At 40.4% G+C, this 20,246-nt stretch overlaps 1 protein-coding gene across 1 annotated transcript in view; it reads right to left on the bottom strand.

Moving 5' to 3' along the window:
• Positions 1-20,246, bottom strand: part of CMSS1 (cms1 ribosomal small subunit homolog (yeast)) — a 395,179-nt gene that overhangs the window by 33,874 nt on the left and 341,059 nt on the right. Inside the window, exon 2 of the mRNA XM_010841945.1 lies at positions 5,476-5,564. Within this exon, the coding sequence (XP_010840247.1) occupies positions 5,476-5,564 (89 nt within the window). The remainder of the gene's footprint in view (positions 1-5,475; positions 5,565-20,246) is intronic.

Here is a 20,246-nt window from a genome sequence, read left to right as displayed (position 1 = left end):
TTGCATTGATCACTGAAAGAGGCTTTATTATCTCTCTTTCTATTCTTTGGAACTCTGCATTCAAATGGGTATATCTTTCCTTTTCTCCTTTGCTTTTTGCTTCTCTTCTTTTCACAGCTATTTGTAAGCCCTCCTCAGACAGCCATTTTGCTTTTTTGCATTTCTTTTTCTTGGGGATGGTCTTGATTCCTGTCTCCTGTGCAATGTCACGAACCTCTGTCCATAGTTCATCAGGCACTCTGTCAGATCTAGTCCCTTAAATCTATTTCTCACTTCTACTGTATAATCGTTAGGGAATTGATTTAGGTCATACCTAAATGGTCTAGTGGTTTTTCCTACTTTCTTTAAGTCTGAATATGGCAATAAGGAGTTCATGATCTGAGCCAGTCAGCTCCTGGTCTTGTTTTTGCTGATTGTATAGAGCTTCTCCATCTTTGGCTGCAAAGAATATAGTCAAGCTGATTTTGGTGTTGACCATCTGGTGATGTCCATGTGTAGAGTCATCTCTTGTGTTGTTGGAAGAGGGTGTTTGCTATGACCAGTGCGTTCTTTTGGCAGACTTCTATTAGCCTTTGCCCTGTTTCATTCTGTACTCCAAGGCCAAGTTTGCCTGTTACTCCAGGTGTTTGTTGACTTCCTACATTTGCATTGCAGTCCCCTATAATGAAAAGGACATCTTCTTTGGGTGTTAGTTCTAAAAGGTCTTGTAGGTATTCATAGAACCATTCAACTTCAGCTTTTTCAGCACTTCTGGTTGGGGCATAGACTTGGATTACTGTGATTCTGTTGTTTTTGAGATTGCATCCAAGTACTGCATTTCAGACTTTTTTGTTGACTATGATGGCTACTCCATTCCCTCTAAGGGATTCTTGCCCACAGTAGTAGATGTAATGGTCATCTGAGTTAAATTCACCCATTCCAGTCCATTTTAGTTCACGGATTCCTAAAATGTTGACATTCACTCTTGCCATCTCCTGTTTGACCACTTTCAATTTGCCTTGATTCAGGGACCTAACATTCCAGGTTCCTATGCAATATTGCTCTTTATAGCATCGGACCTTGCTTCCATCACCAGTCACATCCATACCTGGGTGTTGGTTTTGCTTTGGCTCCATCTCTTCATTCTTTCTGGAGTTATTTCTCCACTTATCTCCAGTGTGATACTGGGCACCTACTGAACCGGGGAGTTTACCTTTCAGTGTCCTATCTTTTTGCCTTTTCATACTGTTCATGGGGTCCTCAAGGCAAGAATACTGAAGTGGTTTGCCAGTGGTCCAGTGGACCACATTTTGTCAGAATTCTCCACCATGACCCGTCCGTCTTGGGTGGCCCCGTCCGTCTTGGGTGGCCCTACACGGCATGGCTCATAGTTTCATTGAGTTAGACAAGGCTGTGGTCCATGTGATCAGATTGGTTAGTTTTCTGTGATTGTGGTTTTTAGTCTGTCTGCCCTCTGATGGAGGATGAGGAAGTGAGGCCTGCCAACAGCCACCTGAATGAGTTTTGAGGAGGATTCTTCACAATGGAGCCACTAACCTTCAGCTTATAACCTGACTGACGACTGATGAGATATAGGTAACAGAGGCTGAGATAAGGAATCTTTTCTGTTTTAAGCTACTAACTTTGGAGGTAATTTGTTATGCAACAAGAAAGAGAGAGAGAATTGAGACACCATATGGAAAGGAAGAAGGTAAATCAGAGAGTAGACAGGACACAGTCCTCTTTTTTCTTCATCAAGAATAATACTGAAGTTAAAGAGCAGGAGAGATACGAAATGATCACTGTGAAAATAATTAGTAAAAATATGCTGCAGTGAGAAAGGTAAGTAAGAGGGGAAAGTGATAAGTACTCTTGCTGAAGATTCTTTTATGATCCAAGGAGATAAACAAAAAGCTAGTTCAAGAAAAAAGAAGTTCAGTGTGGTCTCTGAGGGGGAGAGGATGGGTCATGGAACCATTAAAAGGCTACTGACATCATGGAGGCATCAATGAAAAGTCACGAAATCCCTCATAAGGGATTATATTCTGGGAACCATAATTACAAAGTCACTAGGGTTGGCTCTGAAATGACTGATGTTGAGGAGGAAAGAGGGTGATGCAATCTCTAGAAGTAGGGGAGTTCATGATTTATTTTGGAAGCAGTATTTGGAAAAAAAAAAAGAACTCTTGGCAAATCTTTATACTCACATTATTAAGGAGGCCAAGGATGATTATTCAGATGTAAAATGGTTGCTAGAGATGATGTAGTTGTAAGGGTAAAAAACTGTTATAAAGTTATAAATCTGCTGCTTAAAAAACTGGACAGATGGGAGATGTAGACTCAGGAAGAGAAATGCAGGCCCAGCTATGGCAAAGGAGGGAACACTATCCAACTGGACACATACTCTCGCCTGGTGATATTAAAGTCTAAATGCACATTACAGCTAGCAGAAGAAGGCCAGGCAGCTACTACCCAAGTTTAAAAAAAAACAAAACAAACAAAAAACCTTAAAGAACAGCAAACAACTAAGCAAATTTGAAAAAAAAATTCAAAACTTAAATATAGCAAAAAATAATTTCTTTTATTTTTCTTTTTTATCCAGGAAAAAAAATGTATAATTACTGTTAGAAAACAAATACTTGGTTATATGCGCCAAACGAATCACGCGCCTATGGCTGTGCTAGGTTACCACAGTGGACACAAATGAAATGCTGGTTCCTAAGGTGCTTACGGACTAGTTGGAGACTCAACCTTTATGTGCATAAACAGCTCGAGAAGGACTCAAGAAAGCACAGTCAGCCTGACAAAAAGGTGGTCCTTGGGGTGGTGAGATGAGTTCCAGAGGGAGCAGAGCATCAGGAGACAGGACAGGGAGGCCAGAGAGGAGCTCGAGGGATTGTGTGGTATTAGGGCCGGAAGAGGAAAGATTCCCAGCTCTAGTATCAAGGTGGGGGACCCCTCAAGGAGGGGCTGATGACAGGACAAGGGTCAGGGAGCTCCACTGGCAGCAGAGTCAGGGAGCTGATGCCTCACAGCTGGGACATGAAGGGTTGAGATGGGAAGAGTGGGATTCCAGTCTAGTCATTCATGCTTCCTTTTCACAAATGAGTGTCAGTTCAGGGAAGGTTCTGTACCAGGGGCAGTGGAGATGCGCAGAGGTGTACAGCCTGGTGGGGAGACCAGAGAGTGAGATGGATAACACTTAAATAAGGCAGAGGGCACAAGGAGATCCCTGTGTGAATCTCTGATCAGGGCAGTAAAGCTAGGCCTGGGAGAGTGATTAGGGCACTGTGTCTACCTAGGACCTTGATTCTTTAAAGCAATTTGTTAGCAAAAGAAATCACAGCAGGGTGAAAGAGGTTAAAATGAACAGTCAAATCTTAACTTTTTGTGATTTTTTTTTTTTCCCTTAGCAGAAAATACCAATGGTATGTGACCAACAAAGCACTTGATGACACAGTACATCTAATTTTTCCAAGCTGAATGAGGAAGGACATGTGGAAAGGGAACTGGAAGCAGTGTCATCCCTCAGGGGGTGCCTTGAAGGCAGTCAAATGGGTTATGACTCCTGGTACCCCTCACTCTGAGCTTCAGGTTCTTTGTCAAATGGGATCTCCCTGCCCTCCCAGGGCAGCTGTGATGATTGTGAGTCATGACCTTACACAGCGCCTGTGCGGAGTGCTCAACCAATTGTTTTATTGTTGTTGAAACTTGGGTTGCTGAAAGATAGGTGAATGCTCATGGCAATTAAGAATGTGTTTAACTTTTTCTTCCTCAATTTTTCTCTTTTCTTCCTGTGGTTCTCTGTCATTTATCTAACTTGATCGTGGGAAAAGAAGACTCAAGGAGGAAGAAGGTAAAAAATAGGTGGATATTCAGCAAGGTGAAGGCTCTGCCAATAAAAAGACAGTAAAGATTCAGACCTGAGTGAGTTTATTAATGCAAATTTATTCTTTCACCAAAGAGCCCAGAAAAAGTGAGGTGCAATCAAAAAGAAAATCAAGGGAGAAAGTAAGGAAAAAGAAAGTCAGTGGGCTACAAAGGATACTGGGAAACAAGTTCTGCAGGGAGGCACCGATTAGAGGTGGAGGTTAAAGAAGGCATGACTATGCTGTGGTCAGTAGAGTAAGTTAAGATAAAAATCAAACCCCATCTTGGTAAGATAAATTGAAAAGCTAATGATGTTAACCTGTAGGTCTTAGAGTGGTTAAAACTGAAATTTATATAAGACGTTGGAGTTAAATATTTAATAGCTGGAGAGAAAACCAAGATGGATTATACATTAACTATGTAAATTTTTCTGCATCCCCCACCCCACAAAGAAAAAATAAAAGACCTGAAGTATATTTCACTATAATATTTATCACTTCAGTGCTTACTCTTTGCCAACCACTGTTTAAAGAGCTTAATAAGTATTAATCATTTAATCCCCACAGCAACTCTGTGAAGAAAATACAATTAACACCATTTTACCAATAGAGAGATGAGGCACAGAGAGTTTAACTTGCCCAAGGAATCACAGCTTGCAGGTCACCACAATGCAAAAACTGCTTCCTACAATTATCCTAAGCCTGGTCACAAACTTTGGGTAGAGTCACCCTCTAGCGGGGAATGAGTTTAGGGCCACCTACAATGAGAATGGGCTTCCCTGGTGGCTCAGTGGTAAAGAATCCACCTCCCAAAGCAGGAAACCCGGGTTTGATCCCTGGGTTGGGAAGATCTCCCAGAGAAGGAAATAGCAACCCACTCCAGTAGTCTTGCCCGGGAAGTCCCAAGAACAGAGGAGCCTGGTGGGCTACAGTCCAGAGGGTCGCAAAGAGTAGGATGTGATTTAGTGAATACACAACAATGAATAAGATCACAAATCATTCCTGAGAAGGAGATGGTGACTTTGGACTGACAGTAGGTAGTCCTTTAAAAATCACACATGGTTGCCAATTCGGTTGGAGGGACATATAAGGTGAAAAAGCTGAAAATGGATGTGAGTGGCCAATAAAAAGAATGAAAAGGCAATAAAAGATCGTAGTTTATCAGATTCCCACCTGTGGTAATACGAAGGTGGAGAATCCCTGATAAGAATTCACACAACAGACATGATGCTAGATAGTCATGAGGCCCCGAGAGCCTCCTCGCAGCGTGGTTTGGCCCTGTGATCGTGTATTGGTGTGGGGCTCACCTTGCCTATATTTATGCTATTTGTCTCCTCCTAGGAACGATACCCAAAAGAATGAGGCTGGGTCTGTGGTAAAAATACACTACAAGAATCTGAGATATCATTATTCTACAATACATTTCTATTATTAAAAAAACAAAACAAAACAAAAAACCACTAGAGGGAAAATTTACCTTGCTGGTCTGTAATTAATGAAGCCTGACTCTTTCAAAGGCAGAGAAGGTAGCTTCCCTCAACCCCACCCACAACTGGCACTGGAACACAGGGAACGCTGCAGAAGGGAAGAAGAGGCTGATTTCAGAGCCAACAATTGTGACTCTCACCGGTTTGACTTTCTTTGACAGGGCAGGACCTGGAGCTGTCTCCTGCTGAGTCATTTCTGTGTCTCCTCCTCCTTCACCACCTGATGCTCCTAGGAAACATAAAGATTAAAAATTAGAAAAGCACCCCTCTCTTTCTCCCATTTCTAGCATAATCTTGGTACCATCTTTTCAAAAGGTTCTGTCCCTTGACTCATTAATTTCACCTCTAAGAAGCTGAATTTAAGAAAATGATCCAAAATGAAGATAGCGATTGAAGAACCAAGGTGGCAGTATTATTTATAAACCTGCACAAATGAAGATTATTCAGATGTCTAAAACTGAGACTGTTTAATTAAGGAACACACACTGAGTTGCATGGTTGAACTCTTCATTTTCAGATAGAAAAGTTGTTGCTTGCAGGGATAAAGTAATTCGCCCTAGGTCACACACCTGGGAACCCAGATCTATCTGAGTCCAAGGTCTTCCCCCACAAGTGATGCTGCCTGTACTGAGAACTAGCCAGCTCTCAAACGAAAGAAAACGTGACAAAAGGATTATACATCATGAGAAATTCTTATTTTAAATTTATAAAATCTTTCAACACTGGAAAAAGTAAATTCTTGTCCTAAGAATCAGGAAAAAAAAAAGTTTTTAACAATATTTCTGTTTAAAAAGCTCTCTTAAAGAAACATGGCAATCACAGGTTTTTTTTACTTCCCATGCTATGCTATGCTATGCTAAGTCACTTCAGTCATGTCCGACTCTGTGTGACCCCATAGACGGCAGCCCACCAGGCTCCCCCGTCCCTGGGTTTCTCCAGGCAAGAACACTGGAGTGGGTTGCCATTTCCTTCTCCAATGCATGAAAAGTGAAAGCGAAGTCGCTCAGTCGTGTCCGACTCTTATCGACCCCATGGACTGCAGCCTACCAGGCTCCTGGGATTTTCCAGGCAAGAGTATTGGAGTGGGGTGCCATTGCCTTCTCCTTACTTCCCATAATGCTATCCTGTCTTCCAGATTTTAGTGGCTGTTCTATCTGAATACATTTTTGAATCTTTGAAAGATTTCACTCACTCCCTTTGAGTTTTTCTGTACATCTCAAAGCCCAAAATATGAGTCTTGAGTAATACTGGTCAGAATTCATATTTAGGTACAGATTAACTAGTCCGGTAGTCTTGAGACGGTTAGTTTTATGTATCAACTTGATTGGGCCATAGGGTGGTCCAGATATTTGGTCAAACATTACTCTAGATGTTTCTCTGTAGGTGTTTCTGGTTGAGATTAACATCTGAATGGGTGGACTGAATAAAGCAGACTGCCCTCCCTAATGTGGAAGAATATATCCCATCAGGTATGGCTGGAATAGAACTAAAAGTATGACCCACCCTGAGTAAGATAATTTTTTCTGCCTTTGGACTTGAAATGAAACATTTGGCTCTTCCTGGATCTGGAGCCTGCAGGCCAATGAGCTGGAACTATACCATCAGCTCTCCTGTTTCTCAAAGCCTTCTAACTAGAATTGCAACTAAACAATTGGCTCTCCAGGGTGGCCAGCTTGTCGGTCCACGCTGCTGATCTTGGGGCTTGACAGCCTCCATAACTGCATGAGCTAACTCCTTTACACACACACACACACACAGACACACACACACATGACAGAGAGACAAAGAGAGAGAACAATAAATATAGATAGATATGTAGCAAAGATATCTATTTCCCTATGGCTTCTGTTTTTCAGGAGAATCTTGCTTCATAACTGTGTAGAGTGAAAAAAAGGACTCTACTCAATCAAGCAGTAGCAGGTAGAAGATTAACAGGGCTTTTTAAATGAATGATTAAGTTGGCACTAAAAGTATTTATAGAACTGCTTCTGGGAAGAAAGTAGTAGTAGTCATATTTTCCCCTATTCCTCCTGTTAAGTTACAGCGAAAACCCCTGAACATTATACATAAAACAAACAGAGGAAATCTCTGAAAGGTGGAGAGAAGTCAGACGGGCTAGGGACTTTGAGGCCCAGGGAACAACACAGTGGTGAACTCAGTAGATTTTCTTTTAGCTCATTATCTCAGACTTGGAGCTAAAGAAGCTAGTAACTTGGAAATGCTAAGTGTGAGCAGAAAAAAAAAGCCCCAATAAAAGTATGCTATATTTAACAAAATGACCAGGAAAAGGACAGCCTACCAAGACTGAAAACCTTTAGATAACAACTACTTGATTCTAGCCAAACACAACAGAAAAGCTGTGACCCTGCCTACCCCAGCAAAGGCTGAGTGGGGAACCAAGCCTTCCACCTTCGTCTGGCTGTAACGAGGCACCCCAACTTCTCTTCCACCTTCCCTCAGGCTGGTGGTCAGAAGTGGTCAAGTAGGGACTGAACTCCTGAAGAGATTTGCCTCCCTGAAGGGCTGTGGGAAACCCCTGTTCTCTAGCACCACCACCACCAGTGCAGTTCAGTGGAGAACATGTGAGCCTGGACTTACCCCTCCTCCCGGCAGTAATGAAGGGTACCTCTCTTTCCCACTACAGTCAGAGAAAGCCTAGTAGAGAATCAGGACTCTCCATACTGCCCAGTGGTAATGAGGCCAACACCTACACTAGTGTTTCAGCAACCACTAAAAAAGCTATACAAAGAAGTACACTCAAAATATTAAGACAAATCAAAACAGAATTCTAAAAAGTTCAAGTAACTCACAAGAAGGCAGGAAAGATAAACAAGAAATAGCAAATAAACAGAAAAGATGAAATAAAATTACAGACTTGAATCCCAACATATCAATAATTATATAAATTTAAATGATCTAAACACACCAATTTAAAGACAGAGGCTGACAAAGTGGATTAAAAAACATGACCTAACTACATGCTGGGGCTTCCTGGATGGCTCAGTGGTAAAGAACCTGACTGTAATGTAGGAGACGTGGGTTCAGTTCCTGGGTCAGGAAGATCCCTTGGAGTAGGAAATGGCAAGCCACTCCAGTATTCTTGCCTAGAATATTCCATGGACAGAGGAGCCAGCCAGGCTATAGTCCATGGGGTTGCAAAGAGTCGGACATGACTGAGCATGCATGCACCTATATGCTATTTATATGAAACTTATTTCAAATATAACAGTATAGCTAAAAGCAAAATGATGGATGAAATGTAACATGTAAATATCGATAAAAAAAGCAGGGGTTATATTAATACATTATACTCTATTGATTATATTAATATCAGCTTATATTAACATATTTATATATATCCGATATTAATATCAGACAAAGGTTGAATAAATTAGTTGTTTCTTTAGCCTGTGATGCTTTTTAGTTCCAAAAAGAAAACTGCTTTTCTGAAGTAAAAATGCTAGTTCTGTGATTTCCATTAAGAAAGTACGACAAGAACAGCATGGGGACCCAATCTAGCCAGCCTGGCTCCAGCATCTAGATTCCTCCAGGACTGCTGGCATTTGAGGAATTGAAGCCAGAACTTCGCCGCTCAGTCCCAGTGGCTGACTCAGCCCATGGAGTGGAGTCCCCAAGACGGTGCCGTTTTGTCTCCAAATCCCTGAGGGTCTACATTAAAAAAAAGAAAAGGACATGACCAGATGGGATTCGTTAAACTCTTCCAGAAGTGGAGTCAAGTACACTGTTCTTTTTCAACCCCAGGCGAAAAGAGCAAAAAGCTAAAATTAAAAGTTGCACATATATTTTTCCTTCAATCCCTGTCTTTGTCCTCTTCATGAGAAGTATCAGAAATCCAATTTCTCAGCAACTTCTGTAAGCTTCTAAGTATTTGCTTGCATGGACTCCTTCAAGGCCCTAGGGAGAGTACTGGCAGTGGATCATGGATAACTTTTCTTTAAAAATTCGCAAAATAAAGATATATGGGGATTAAAATAAATACAATAGACCACTGTCTATTTCCACTCAGAACTCATCTCTGTCGCTATCCTAGTGAGTGATGTTGGAGCTGGAGTGAGCATTCTGGGGATCCACTTAGAGGGAGATGATTGGACAGACTCTGAGTTTAATGAAATATTATAATATAACCTTATAATAAGGCTCATAATCATAAAGCCTATAGTTAAACTACTGCAGGCTGTCCTGGTGTATGAACGTTTTCAGGAATATTCCTACCACCCTTTGCCAACTTACCAGACATCTGACACAAAGTGTACAGGGCCAGAAGTTGTGGATTGTAACACAAACACACCTGTAGCCTCCTTCCTTGGAATGATGCAGGAAGTGGAGGAGAAAGCAGGTTTGGGATGAATGAAACCAGAAACTAGACAGTGGAAAATTCTTCTAATCATCAGAAATGTAAAACTGTAAGCAGAAAATTAGGTTCTCGTTTTGTGTGTTCAAAACAGAAAGTCTCTCTCATATAGGAATATATAAGATAAAGCATTTTACAGTTTAAAAAAACACATTTTTTTCTTATCTAATGAAAATGAATAAAATAAAACTTTTCAGAATTCTTATGTTCATAACAGTACTGTTATGATTTCTTATTTAAAACAATGTCTTTCATATCTTATTTTGTATCTGTAATTTTGTATTTTTTTTCTAAGAGGCCCCACCCTGCCAAACTGCATAAGATTCAGGCCTCACAAATCCTAGATCTGCCCTAGCTATAGACCTGCTTAACTCCCCTATGGTTCTCATATTTTCTCAGTAGAATAAATTCCTGAAACACACAACCTCGTAAGTTTCAAAAGCATGACGCTAAGCAAAAGAAGCCAGAATCAAAAGGCTATATAATGTGTGGTACTGGAAAAGGCAAAACTATAGGAATAAAAAACAGATCAATAGTTACTGGGGATGGGAAACTTCTGGGGCTGTTGGAAATGTTCTATATCTTAATTGTGGTAGTGGTTACACAACTGTCAGTCAGTTAATATGGGCTCAGTAGTGTCTGACTCTTTGTGATCCTATGGACTGTAGCCTGCCAGGCTCCTCTGTTTATGGGATTCTCCAGACAAGAATACTGGAGTGGGTTGCATTACAAAAAACTCATGGAATCATACACAAAACTGGGTTAATTTTACTATGTAAAATTTACTACGTAAATTTTTAAAAAATTATTTAAAAAATAATTTTACTATGTAAATTATTCCTCAATAAGCCCAACTTTAAAAAATAATGATAGAAGCTAAGTTTTTTTAATGTCTGAGTCTACAAGCTTAACCCTCACACTACCCTTGCATGAGAAGATGGTGCTTATAGCTAAATGTTTAGCTAAATGATGTTTCCTTCTATTCTGTTTGCTAAGAGGTTTGTTTGTCCTTTTATTTTAAAACCATGAAGAGGTGTTAAGCTTAATGCAATGCTTTTTGTTTTTGCACTTATTGAGATGATCATATGGGCTTCGCCTATAATCTGTTAATGTGGAAAACTGTAAAAATATGTTGTCTAATATTAAATAAACCATTCTTGCTATTCCTAGGATAAATCCCAATTTGTCAAGATATATTTCTTTTTTAATAATGTTGGTTATATTTTGGCTACCATTTTATTTTAGACATTCATTTACATAATTTTCCTTCCTAGTATTGTTCTTGTCTGGTTTAAGTATTGAGGTTATATTAGCTTCCTAAAAGGGCTTCCCTGGTGGCACAGATGGTAAAAAATCTGCCTGCAAGCAGGAGACATGGATTCAATCCCTGGGTGGGGAACACCCCTGGAGAAGAGAATGGCTACCCTCTCTAGTATTCTTGCCAGGAGAATTCCATGGACAGAGGAGCCTGGTAGGTTACAATCCACGGGGTTGCAAAAAGTCAGACATGACTGAGTGACTAACACTTTCACTTTTTTTAACTTCATAAAAGAGTTGGGAATGTCTCCTCATTTTCTGTTCTCTGAAATATTTGTATATAGTTAAGATGACCTATTTATTGATATTTGGTAAAATCTGTTAGTAAAAGAAGCAGAGTGTAGTATTCTTTTTGTGGGTATGTTTTAACAAATGCTTCAACTTCTAATGGTTATATAATTATTTAGATGTTTCATTTTTTTACTCAATTTTGGTAAATAATATTTTTCTAGGTAATTTGTTGTTTTACTTTTCAAATTTATTGGAGAGGGGTGATTATTATATGTATATATGTTTTCTTTTTTCTTTTCTCGCATTTTTAATTTGCAACCTATTTTTCTTGTTCTATCTCGGAGATGTATTTCTTAAAAAAAAAAAAACAATTAGGTTCTTTATTATGCTTTCTATTGCTTCTTTGATTTCTAGTGCACTAATTAAGATTCTTTCCTTTAAGTATACTCTGTTGAGTTCTTAATTTTTGTAGTTGGATATTTAGCCCACTGTTTTCCTTCATCTGATATAAGCATTAAGGATATAAAATTTCTTGTGTGTGTGTGCTTAGTCGTTCAGTTGTGTGCAACGCTTTGCGACCCTTTGGACTGTAACCCATCAGGCTCTTCTGTCCATGAGATTTTTCAAACAAGAATACTGGAGGGGGTTGTCATATCCTTCTCCAGGGGATCTTCCTGACCCAGGGACTGAACCCTTGCCTTCTGTGTCTTCTGCATTGCTGGTGGATTCTTTACCTCTTGAGCCACGGGGAAGTCCATATATTTTCTTAACACTTTATAACTTAATCTGAATACCATACATTTTAATATTATAGCATTTTCATTATTATTTAATTCTAAATATTTTTAAAGACTCTATAATGACTTTCTTTGACTGATGAGTTATTTAGAAGTGTATTGTTATATTTCCAAACCGATTTTTTTTAAAGTTACCTTTTTGTTATATTGTGGTTGGAAAAATGCCCTGCATTTTTTAATAAAAGACTTATTTAATAAGACTTTTATACCTGTGATGGATTCATTTTGATATTTGGCAAAACTAATATAATTATGTAAAGTTTAAAAAAAAAAAAAAGACTTGTTTTATTTTCTAGCACAGGGATCAGTGCACTTTTTAGGTTTTTAGGGCCACATAGAAGATAACTGTAGGAGGATTTGCAGAGCAATAAGGTCTCTGTCAGTAATTACTGGATTCTGCTATTATGCAAAATCAGCCCTAGACAGTATGTAAATGATTGGGTGTGGCTGTTTGCTGATAAACTTTATTAACAAAAATACATCCGGGTTGGATTTGGTCTATGAGTCATAGTTTGCCAGCTCCTGACCTAGTAGATAAATATTTATTTAACATATATTTATATATTTTTAAAATAGTTGACATACAATATCATGTTGATTTCAGGTAAATTACATAGTAGTTTGATATTTGCATACATTATGAAATCATCACCACATAAGTAACCATCTGCCTCTATACACAATCAATTAAAAAAATTTTTTAATAGAATATGCAGTATCTAATTGTTAGGGGCACAGTTCTATACAGGATTACGGATAGACTTAATTATGTTTTTCAAATCTGCTATATGTTTATGAATTTTTATGTTTTATCAGCTGGGCTTCCCTGGTGGCTCAATGGCAATTACTGACATGTATATTAACATCTTCCACTCTTATTTTGAAGTTCTTCATGTTTTCTAATAATTCTATCAGTTTTTAGTTACACATCTAATAGGTATATTAGATATATGCAAGTGTAGAACTGTTACAAGTTCCTGTCGGTTGAGTCTTCCTTTTATCCTTATGTAGGGACACATCTTGTTTAAAAAATCCATCTCTAATTTAGTTCAAATTCACTAATTTGGGGAGGAGTATTCTATATTTCTAGAGGTGGTCAGTTTACACACTGAAAACTCATGTTGGAGACACAGCTGTAGTTCAACAGTCTACAGTGTTTTGCTAAAATTACTCATCCCTAGGAACCAGAATGTTTTATTTGGCCAGGCGAAGCCAAGCTGGGAACTACTCTTCAAGAACCGTGCATGTTCCCAGCTCATTAAGGGACTCCTACCAGCATCACTGAGAAGGAACACAATTCCCACATCCAAAGAACAGGACCCTGTGAAAAGTGAACTCAGTGAAGGCCCAAAGCAAATAACACAGGGCAGGGGAAGGGGCGCACAGAGGACGGGGGAGGGGGAAAAGGAGGAGGAGGACAGGAGGGCAGAAACAGTGAGAAATGTAGCCAATGAAAGAAGAGGGCTCTCAATTCTGACTCCAGGTACACTAACAGTCATACAGTGAAGGAAGCTCCATCCAAAATAATTACTATAGGTATGCCAAAAAGTAAGGGCTTACAATCAATGAGTCCATGCCAGAAAAGAATCTGACATCTGGAAGTGGACCTCTCATTGACTCTGGGTGTGCAGAACACCTGCTTCTCCCTTTATCTCTTGTCATTTCTCCTTCTCTATCAAAATCTTAGTCCCATCTTCTAAAATTCCACACAAGTCATGTCCTCCCCCACACCGCTACCCATGTAGAGACCTTCCAAAAATAGAAACAAGAATATCTTAGGGCTATACTCTAGCAAAGAGCTGCAACTTTCGCTGGTTAAAGAAAATGCTGAGAAAAGAACAGGATCCAGCATGCAAACGAAGAATTATGTGATCAGCAGCAGGAGGAATAGCAAACCCTAGGCCAAGTCTATTGTGCCCAATCCAGGGCACCTGGCTGCATGGAAGCGCTACTCTGAGAGGCCTGGGCGGGTTCAATCTTTCGCCTCCTGGGCTTTTCTGACCGTAGAGTCCCCACCTTGGATACAGGGACACTGGACCACTCAAAGTCTTCTGCAGCCTAGTGGTGGTTCAGTAGACTTTACATTAGCATGGCATATGTCTCTCTGATTTTGTTTCATTTTTCTGAGGTACCATCTGTTTCTTTTTCATTTGCATATGCAGCAAGAAACTGGGCATGATTCACCTTTTCCAGTTCTCAGGCTCTTTAAGATGTTCTCTTTCTTTCTCCAAAAGATTTGAGAAAACAAATGCTTCTGAATGTAAGTCCCCTGTGAGTTAGTTCTTCCCATCAGAAGCTTTCCTTGCATTCTCAACTGGAATGGGGAATGGGGTGGGGAATCCCTTTTGCAGTTAAATTTTGCTGTTTCCAGTGGCAACTGCTACAGCCAATAATGTTCCAATAAAGTTCCTATTTTCATAGCTGAAGATGTCCCTAGCAACAGTTCCAGACTTTGTTTATAAAATATGTTTCCAGTTTCCACAGAAAACTTTAAAGTTAGATGGTACAACTCTAAACTGTTGTCATTTTAAAACTCTGAAAGAAGGTAAAGTACTAAGACCAATAACACCACCTCAAAAATACATGACCAAAGAAAAATACTTCACCTTCTAAGGGGATCTTAAACACTACACAATTTGCTGCCAGTTACTTTTAACTATACATTGCAAGCTGTAATGTATAGAACTATGTAATCATTATATTGTGGACTGGGAACTAACATAATGTTACAGGTCAGGGAAAAGTGAAAGTGTTAGTTGTTCAGTTGTGTCTGACTCTTATGACCCCATGGACTGTAGCTCTCCAGGCAAGAGAGAATTTTTTTCCTAATGATGAGAACTCTTCCGATTTACTCTCTTGACGACTTTCATATATAACATACAGAAGTGTTAAATAGTCATGTCGTACATTTCATGCCTAATACTTGTTTATTGTAACTGAAAGTTCGTATCTTTTGACCACTTTCATCCAGTTCTCTTTCCCACCACCCGCTCCTTCAGATGACCACAAAGCTGATCTCTTTTTCTATGTATTTGTTTTTTTTTTTTTTCTAATTTTATTTTATTTTTAAACTTTACATAATTGTATTAGTTTTGCCAAATATCAAAATGAATCCGCCACAGGTATACATGTGTTCCCCATCCCGAACCCTCCTCCCTCCTCCCTTCTCCCTCCCCATACCATCCCTCTGGGCCGTCCCAGTGCACCAGCCCCAAGCATCCAGCATCGTGCATCGAACCTGGAGTGGCAACTCGTTTCCTACATGATATTTTACATGTTTCAATGCCATTCTCCCAAATCTTCCCACTTTCTCCCTCTCCCACAGAGTCCATAAGACTGTTCTATACATCAGTGTCTCTTTTGCTGTCTCGTACACCGGGTTATTGTTACCATCTTTCTAAATTCCATATATATGCGTTAGTATACTGTATTTATGTTTTTCCTTCTGGCTTACTTCACTCTGTATAATAGGCTCCAGTTTCATCCACCTCATTAGAACTGATTCAAATGTATTCTTTTTAATGGCTGAGTAATACTCAACATCACTCATTATCAGAGAAATGCAAATCAAAACCACAATGAGGTACCATTTCACACCAGTCAGAATGGCTGCAATCCAAAAGTCTACAAATAATAAATGCTGGAGAGGGTGTGGAGAAAAGGGAACCCTCTTACACTGTTGGTGGGAATGCAAACTAGTACAGCCACTATGGAGAACAGTGTGGAGATTCCTTAAAAAACTGGAAATAGAACTGCCTTATGAGCCAGCAATCCCACTGCTGGGCATACACACTGAGGAAACCAGAAGGGAAAGAGACACGTGTACCCCAATGTTCATCGCAGCACTGTTTATAATAGCCAAGACATGGAAGCAACCTAGATGTCCATCAGCAGATGAATGGATAAGAAAGCTGTGGTACATATACACAATGGAGTATGTATTTGTTTTTGAAGTATAATTGGGCTTCCCTGGTGGCTCAGATGGTAAAGAGTCTGCCTGCAGTGCAGGAGACCAGGGTTCAATTCCTGGGTCAGGAAGATGCCCCAGAGAAGGGAATGGCTACCTACTCCAGTATTCTTGCCTGGATTTGGATCTAATTGGTTTTTACTCAGTTTGCTCTTAACCATCACGCAATATGGGCTTCCCAGGTGGTGCTAGTGTAAAGAATCTGCTTGTCAGTGCAGGAGACACAGGGATGAGGTCTCTTTTTCTTTCAGTTTATACCTATATGAGATAATGAGCTTCCCTGGTGGCTTAGCAGTAAAGAATCCATCTGCAATGTAGGAGATGCAGGCTCAATCCCTGGGTCAGGAAGATCCCCTGGAGAAGGGAATGGCAACCCACTCTAGTATTCTTGCCTGGAGAATCCCATGGACAGAAAAGCCTGGTGGGCTACAGTCCATGGGGTCGAAAAGAGTTGGGCATGACTGACCAACTAAACAACAACAACAATATGAGATGACAGACGCTCACTAAACTTACTGTGTTAATTATTTCACGATATATGTAAGTCAAATCAGTTTGTCATGTACCCGAAACTCACACAGAGAAATAATGGGGGTCCACCTCTCTGCCTGGAAATGGTGTGGACATGACCCATCTTTAGCCAAGAAGGCCTGAGCTATGTTTTGATGGCAGAAAAGGTTTACTTTTTTATGGACATGGTTGGTCTCACGGGATACTTGTGACAGATTTTTCCAGTCTCCAAGTCACCCAACCTGGATAATGACTTGCCTCATGTTGCTCTGGTTTGCATAATAATAAAGACCTTATTTAAAAAAAATTAGATCTCTATAAAACTGGAAGAAAGAAAAAAAAAAACACTTAACTAAAAAGCAAAACAAACAAAAACATATACAGGACAGGCTCCTCATAAAGGAGTAAAACACCCAAAACTACAAGAGCCTGATCTCTTGTGTAAATGCTCACACTTAAGCATGGCTGCGATGACAGCAAAAAAGAACCTTTAATGCATGAGGGTGCCATGGAACCTAATGATAATAACACAGTCCTTTTTTTGAGCAAAACAGTGTTCTAAATGCTCTACACATATTAACTCATTTAATTCACATGTCAATCTTACAAGATGGGTACTGTTACTATTAATATGATCTCTGTTTTACAGAGGTGGAAAGCAAGTGGAAGCACTTGCTCAAGGTTAATGAGAGAACACACCAGGATTTGGATCTAATTGGTTTTTACTCAGTTTGCTCTTAACCATCACGCAATATGGGCTTCCCAGGTGGTGCTAGTGTAAAAAATCTGCTTGTCAGTGCAGGAGACACAGGGATGAGGGTTCGATCCCTGAGTTGGAAAGATCCCCTTGAGGAGGGCATGGCAACCCACTCCAGTATTCTCGCCTGGAGAATCCCATGGACAGAGGAGCCTGGTGTGTCGCAGTCGATAGGGTGTCAAAGGGTCGGATGTGACTGAAGCGACAGCACGAGCATGCATTATGCAATACCCCTGCCCCTCTAACTTAGAAAGAAAACTAGGTGTCTCTCAGGTGGTACTAGTCATTAAGCTGGGTACTGGAATCACAGGGCTTTGTATGCAGAGCCCAGTTTAACAATAACATGTTCTTATATTTGAATAACACTCATCTAACTGGAGAAGGAAATGGCAACCCACTCCAGTATTCTTGCCTAGAGAATCCTGTGGACAGAGGTGCCTGGACACCTCTGTTGTACACGACTGAAGTGACTTAGCATGCATGCATGCATTGGAGGAGAAAATGGCAACCCACTCCAGTATTCTTGCCTGGAGAATCCCAGGGACAGAGGAGCCTGGTGGGCTGCCGTCTATGGGGTCGCACAGAGGTGGACATGACTGAAGCTACTTAGCAGCAGCAGCAGCATCTAACTGAGGCAGAAGCTGCTGCTTCTGGTGACTAGCTCCTCTCCTCCAAAATAAACATACCCAGAATCTGTTAGCAATTCTCCCCCACCACCCCTGCTTCCATCCTATATTTTGGCTTGGGAGAAAATATATCCTGACTTAACAAGGGTATTCCTCGTTTATGCTTGTCATTCCCACATCCCATCTGATTTAGTATCTGTCTTATTGCAGGGATCCTTTAATGTATTAATATGCATTACTACTCTCCAAGTGTGAGAAGAGAAATGAGGTCATCCTTGGGTTTACTTAACCCCTGAACTCTACTCTTTGCAGTACAACTGTTAACAGCTCCCAGAATAGCACTCTGTGCACACCTTTTGGGAAGTTCCAGCATAGATGAGTGAAAAGGGAAGTTCTAGAAGTCTCAGCTTCTAGTTCCAACTTTTGTGATCTTGGGCTAATCATTTATTTTATGCCACAGTCTTCCCATTTATGCAATGATGAAGTCATACTGCTATGATTTATGATTCTCTTCTGGCTCAGGCCAATTTCTATTAAGAACGTTGTATGCCCTGGACAAGTCAAAATTTCCAGAGTGAGGTGAAATGTTGAAGTACAGAGGTATAGGGTAACATTAAAAAAAAATATAGGTGAACGTGGCCTGTTACATGATTATGTGAGTTACGTCATGTCCCCTGAACAGAAATTTCATAAGGAGAAGGCCTATGAGGCTGCAGTTAGACCTGCTATCCACTCACCCTTGTGAAAAAGTATGAGCCCAAGAGGAGAAATGTTCAAGGGAAAAGCACACTGTTTCTGTTACGATTGCCCTAAGCCTTCACAGAGACTTCCACTACCTATTAGATGACTTCACGTAGGCTGTTAATGTGCATCCTGTGAATTGTTAAAGGTGGGCATAATGTTCACATGCCCTGCCTGCTCCAGGATCCTTAACCTTCTTGTCCAGCTTTCTCAATGGAAAACCCAGATCTTAACTGCCTTTTTGTATACCTCAGGAAAAGGTACTTTATTGCTTTAAAGGTACTTTAAAGTTTCCTGCAGGTAAACTGGGCTTAAGGATGTTAGTGAAAATTGCTCAGTCGTGTCCAACTCGTTGCAACCTTGTGGACTATACAGTCCATGAAATTCTCCAGGCAAGAATACTGGACTGGGTAGCCTTTTCCTTCTCCAGGGGATCTTCCCAACTCAGGGATCGAACCCAGGTCTCCCACATTGCAGGTGGATTCTTTATCAGCTGAGCCACAGGGGAAGCTACTTATCAACTAATTACCAACTACATGGGAAATATACAGAGAGGGGTTTGTGTTGGGAATGATCTTCCAGAACTGTAACTCTGAGGTCTTCCATAATAGTGTGGGATAAAGCTCAGATGTAACAGTCAAATGCGGTAAATAAATAAGAGATTAAAATAAGACTTGATTTGCCAATCCTATGCTATAATTTTGATGGGGTCATCATTAAAAAATTTTTTTAACCTTTTTCCTTGATATAAAGTCATACATACTAATCACAGAGAGCTCAGAAAATACAGAAAAGTAAAAATCTGGTACTACCATAAAAAGATAGTCCCACTATAATAAGATATATTCTTATAATTGTGATACAATAACTTCTACTTTTTGTTCTGTCTCTGTGTATATGAGTATATGTACAAGGGTGCTAAGTCACTTCAGTCGGGTCTGGTTCTCTGTGACCTCATGAACTGTAGCCTGACAGACTCCTCGGTCCATGGGGATTCTCCAGGCAAGAATTCTGGGAGTGGGTTGCCATGCCCTTCTCCAGGATATCTTCCTGGCCCAGGGACTGAACCTGCGTTTCTTACGTCTCCTGCATTGCTAGGTGGGTTCTTTACCACTAGTGCCACCTAGGAAGCCCATGTATACATATGTTATACATATGTGTGTGTGTGTGTGTACATACATATACATATGAGTATGTGTTAGTCACTCAGTCATGTCCAGCTCTTTGTGACCCCAAGGACTATAGCCCACCCTCCAGGATCCTCTGTCCATGGGATTTTCCAGGCAAGACTACTGGATTGGGTTGCCTTTCCCTTCTCCAATATATGAGTGCTGCTGCTGCTAAGTCGCTTCAGTCGTGTCCGACTCTGTGTGACCTCACAGACGGAAGCCCACCAGGCTCCCCCGTCCCTGGGATTCTCCAGGCAAGAACACTGGAGTGGGTTGCCATTTCCTTCTCCAATGAATGAAAGTGAAAAGTGAAAGTGAAATCGCTCAGTCTTGTCCGATTCTTAGAGACCCCATGGACTATAGCCTACCAGGCTCCTCCATCCATGGGATTTTCCAGGCAAGAGTATATGTATGTGTATATATA

The sequence above is a fragment of the Bison bison genome, unplaced genomic scaffold, assembly GCF_000754665.1.
Source record: "Bison bison bison isolate TAMUID 2011002044 unplaced genomic scaffold, Bison_UMD1.0 scf7180017864168, whole genome shotgun sequence".
Lineage (NCBI taxonomy): Eukaryota > Metazoa > Chordata > Mammalia > Artiodactyla > Bovidae > Bison > Bison bison.
This window is presented reverse-complemented; position numbering and strand designations above follow the sequence as displayed.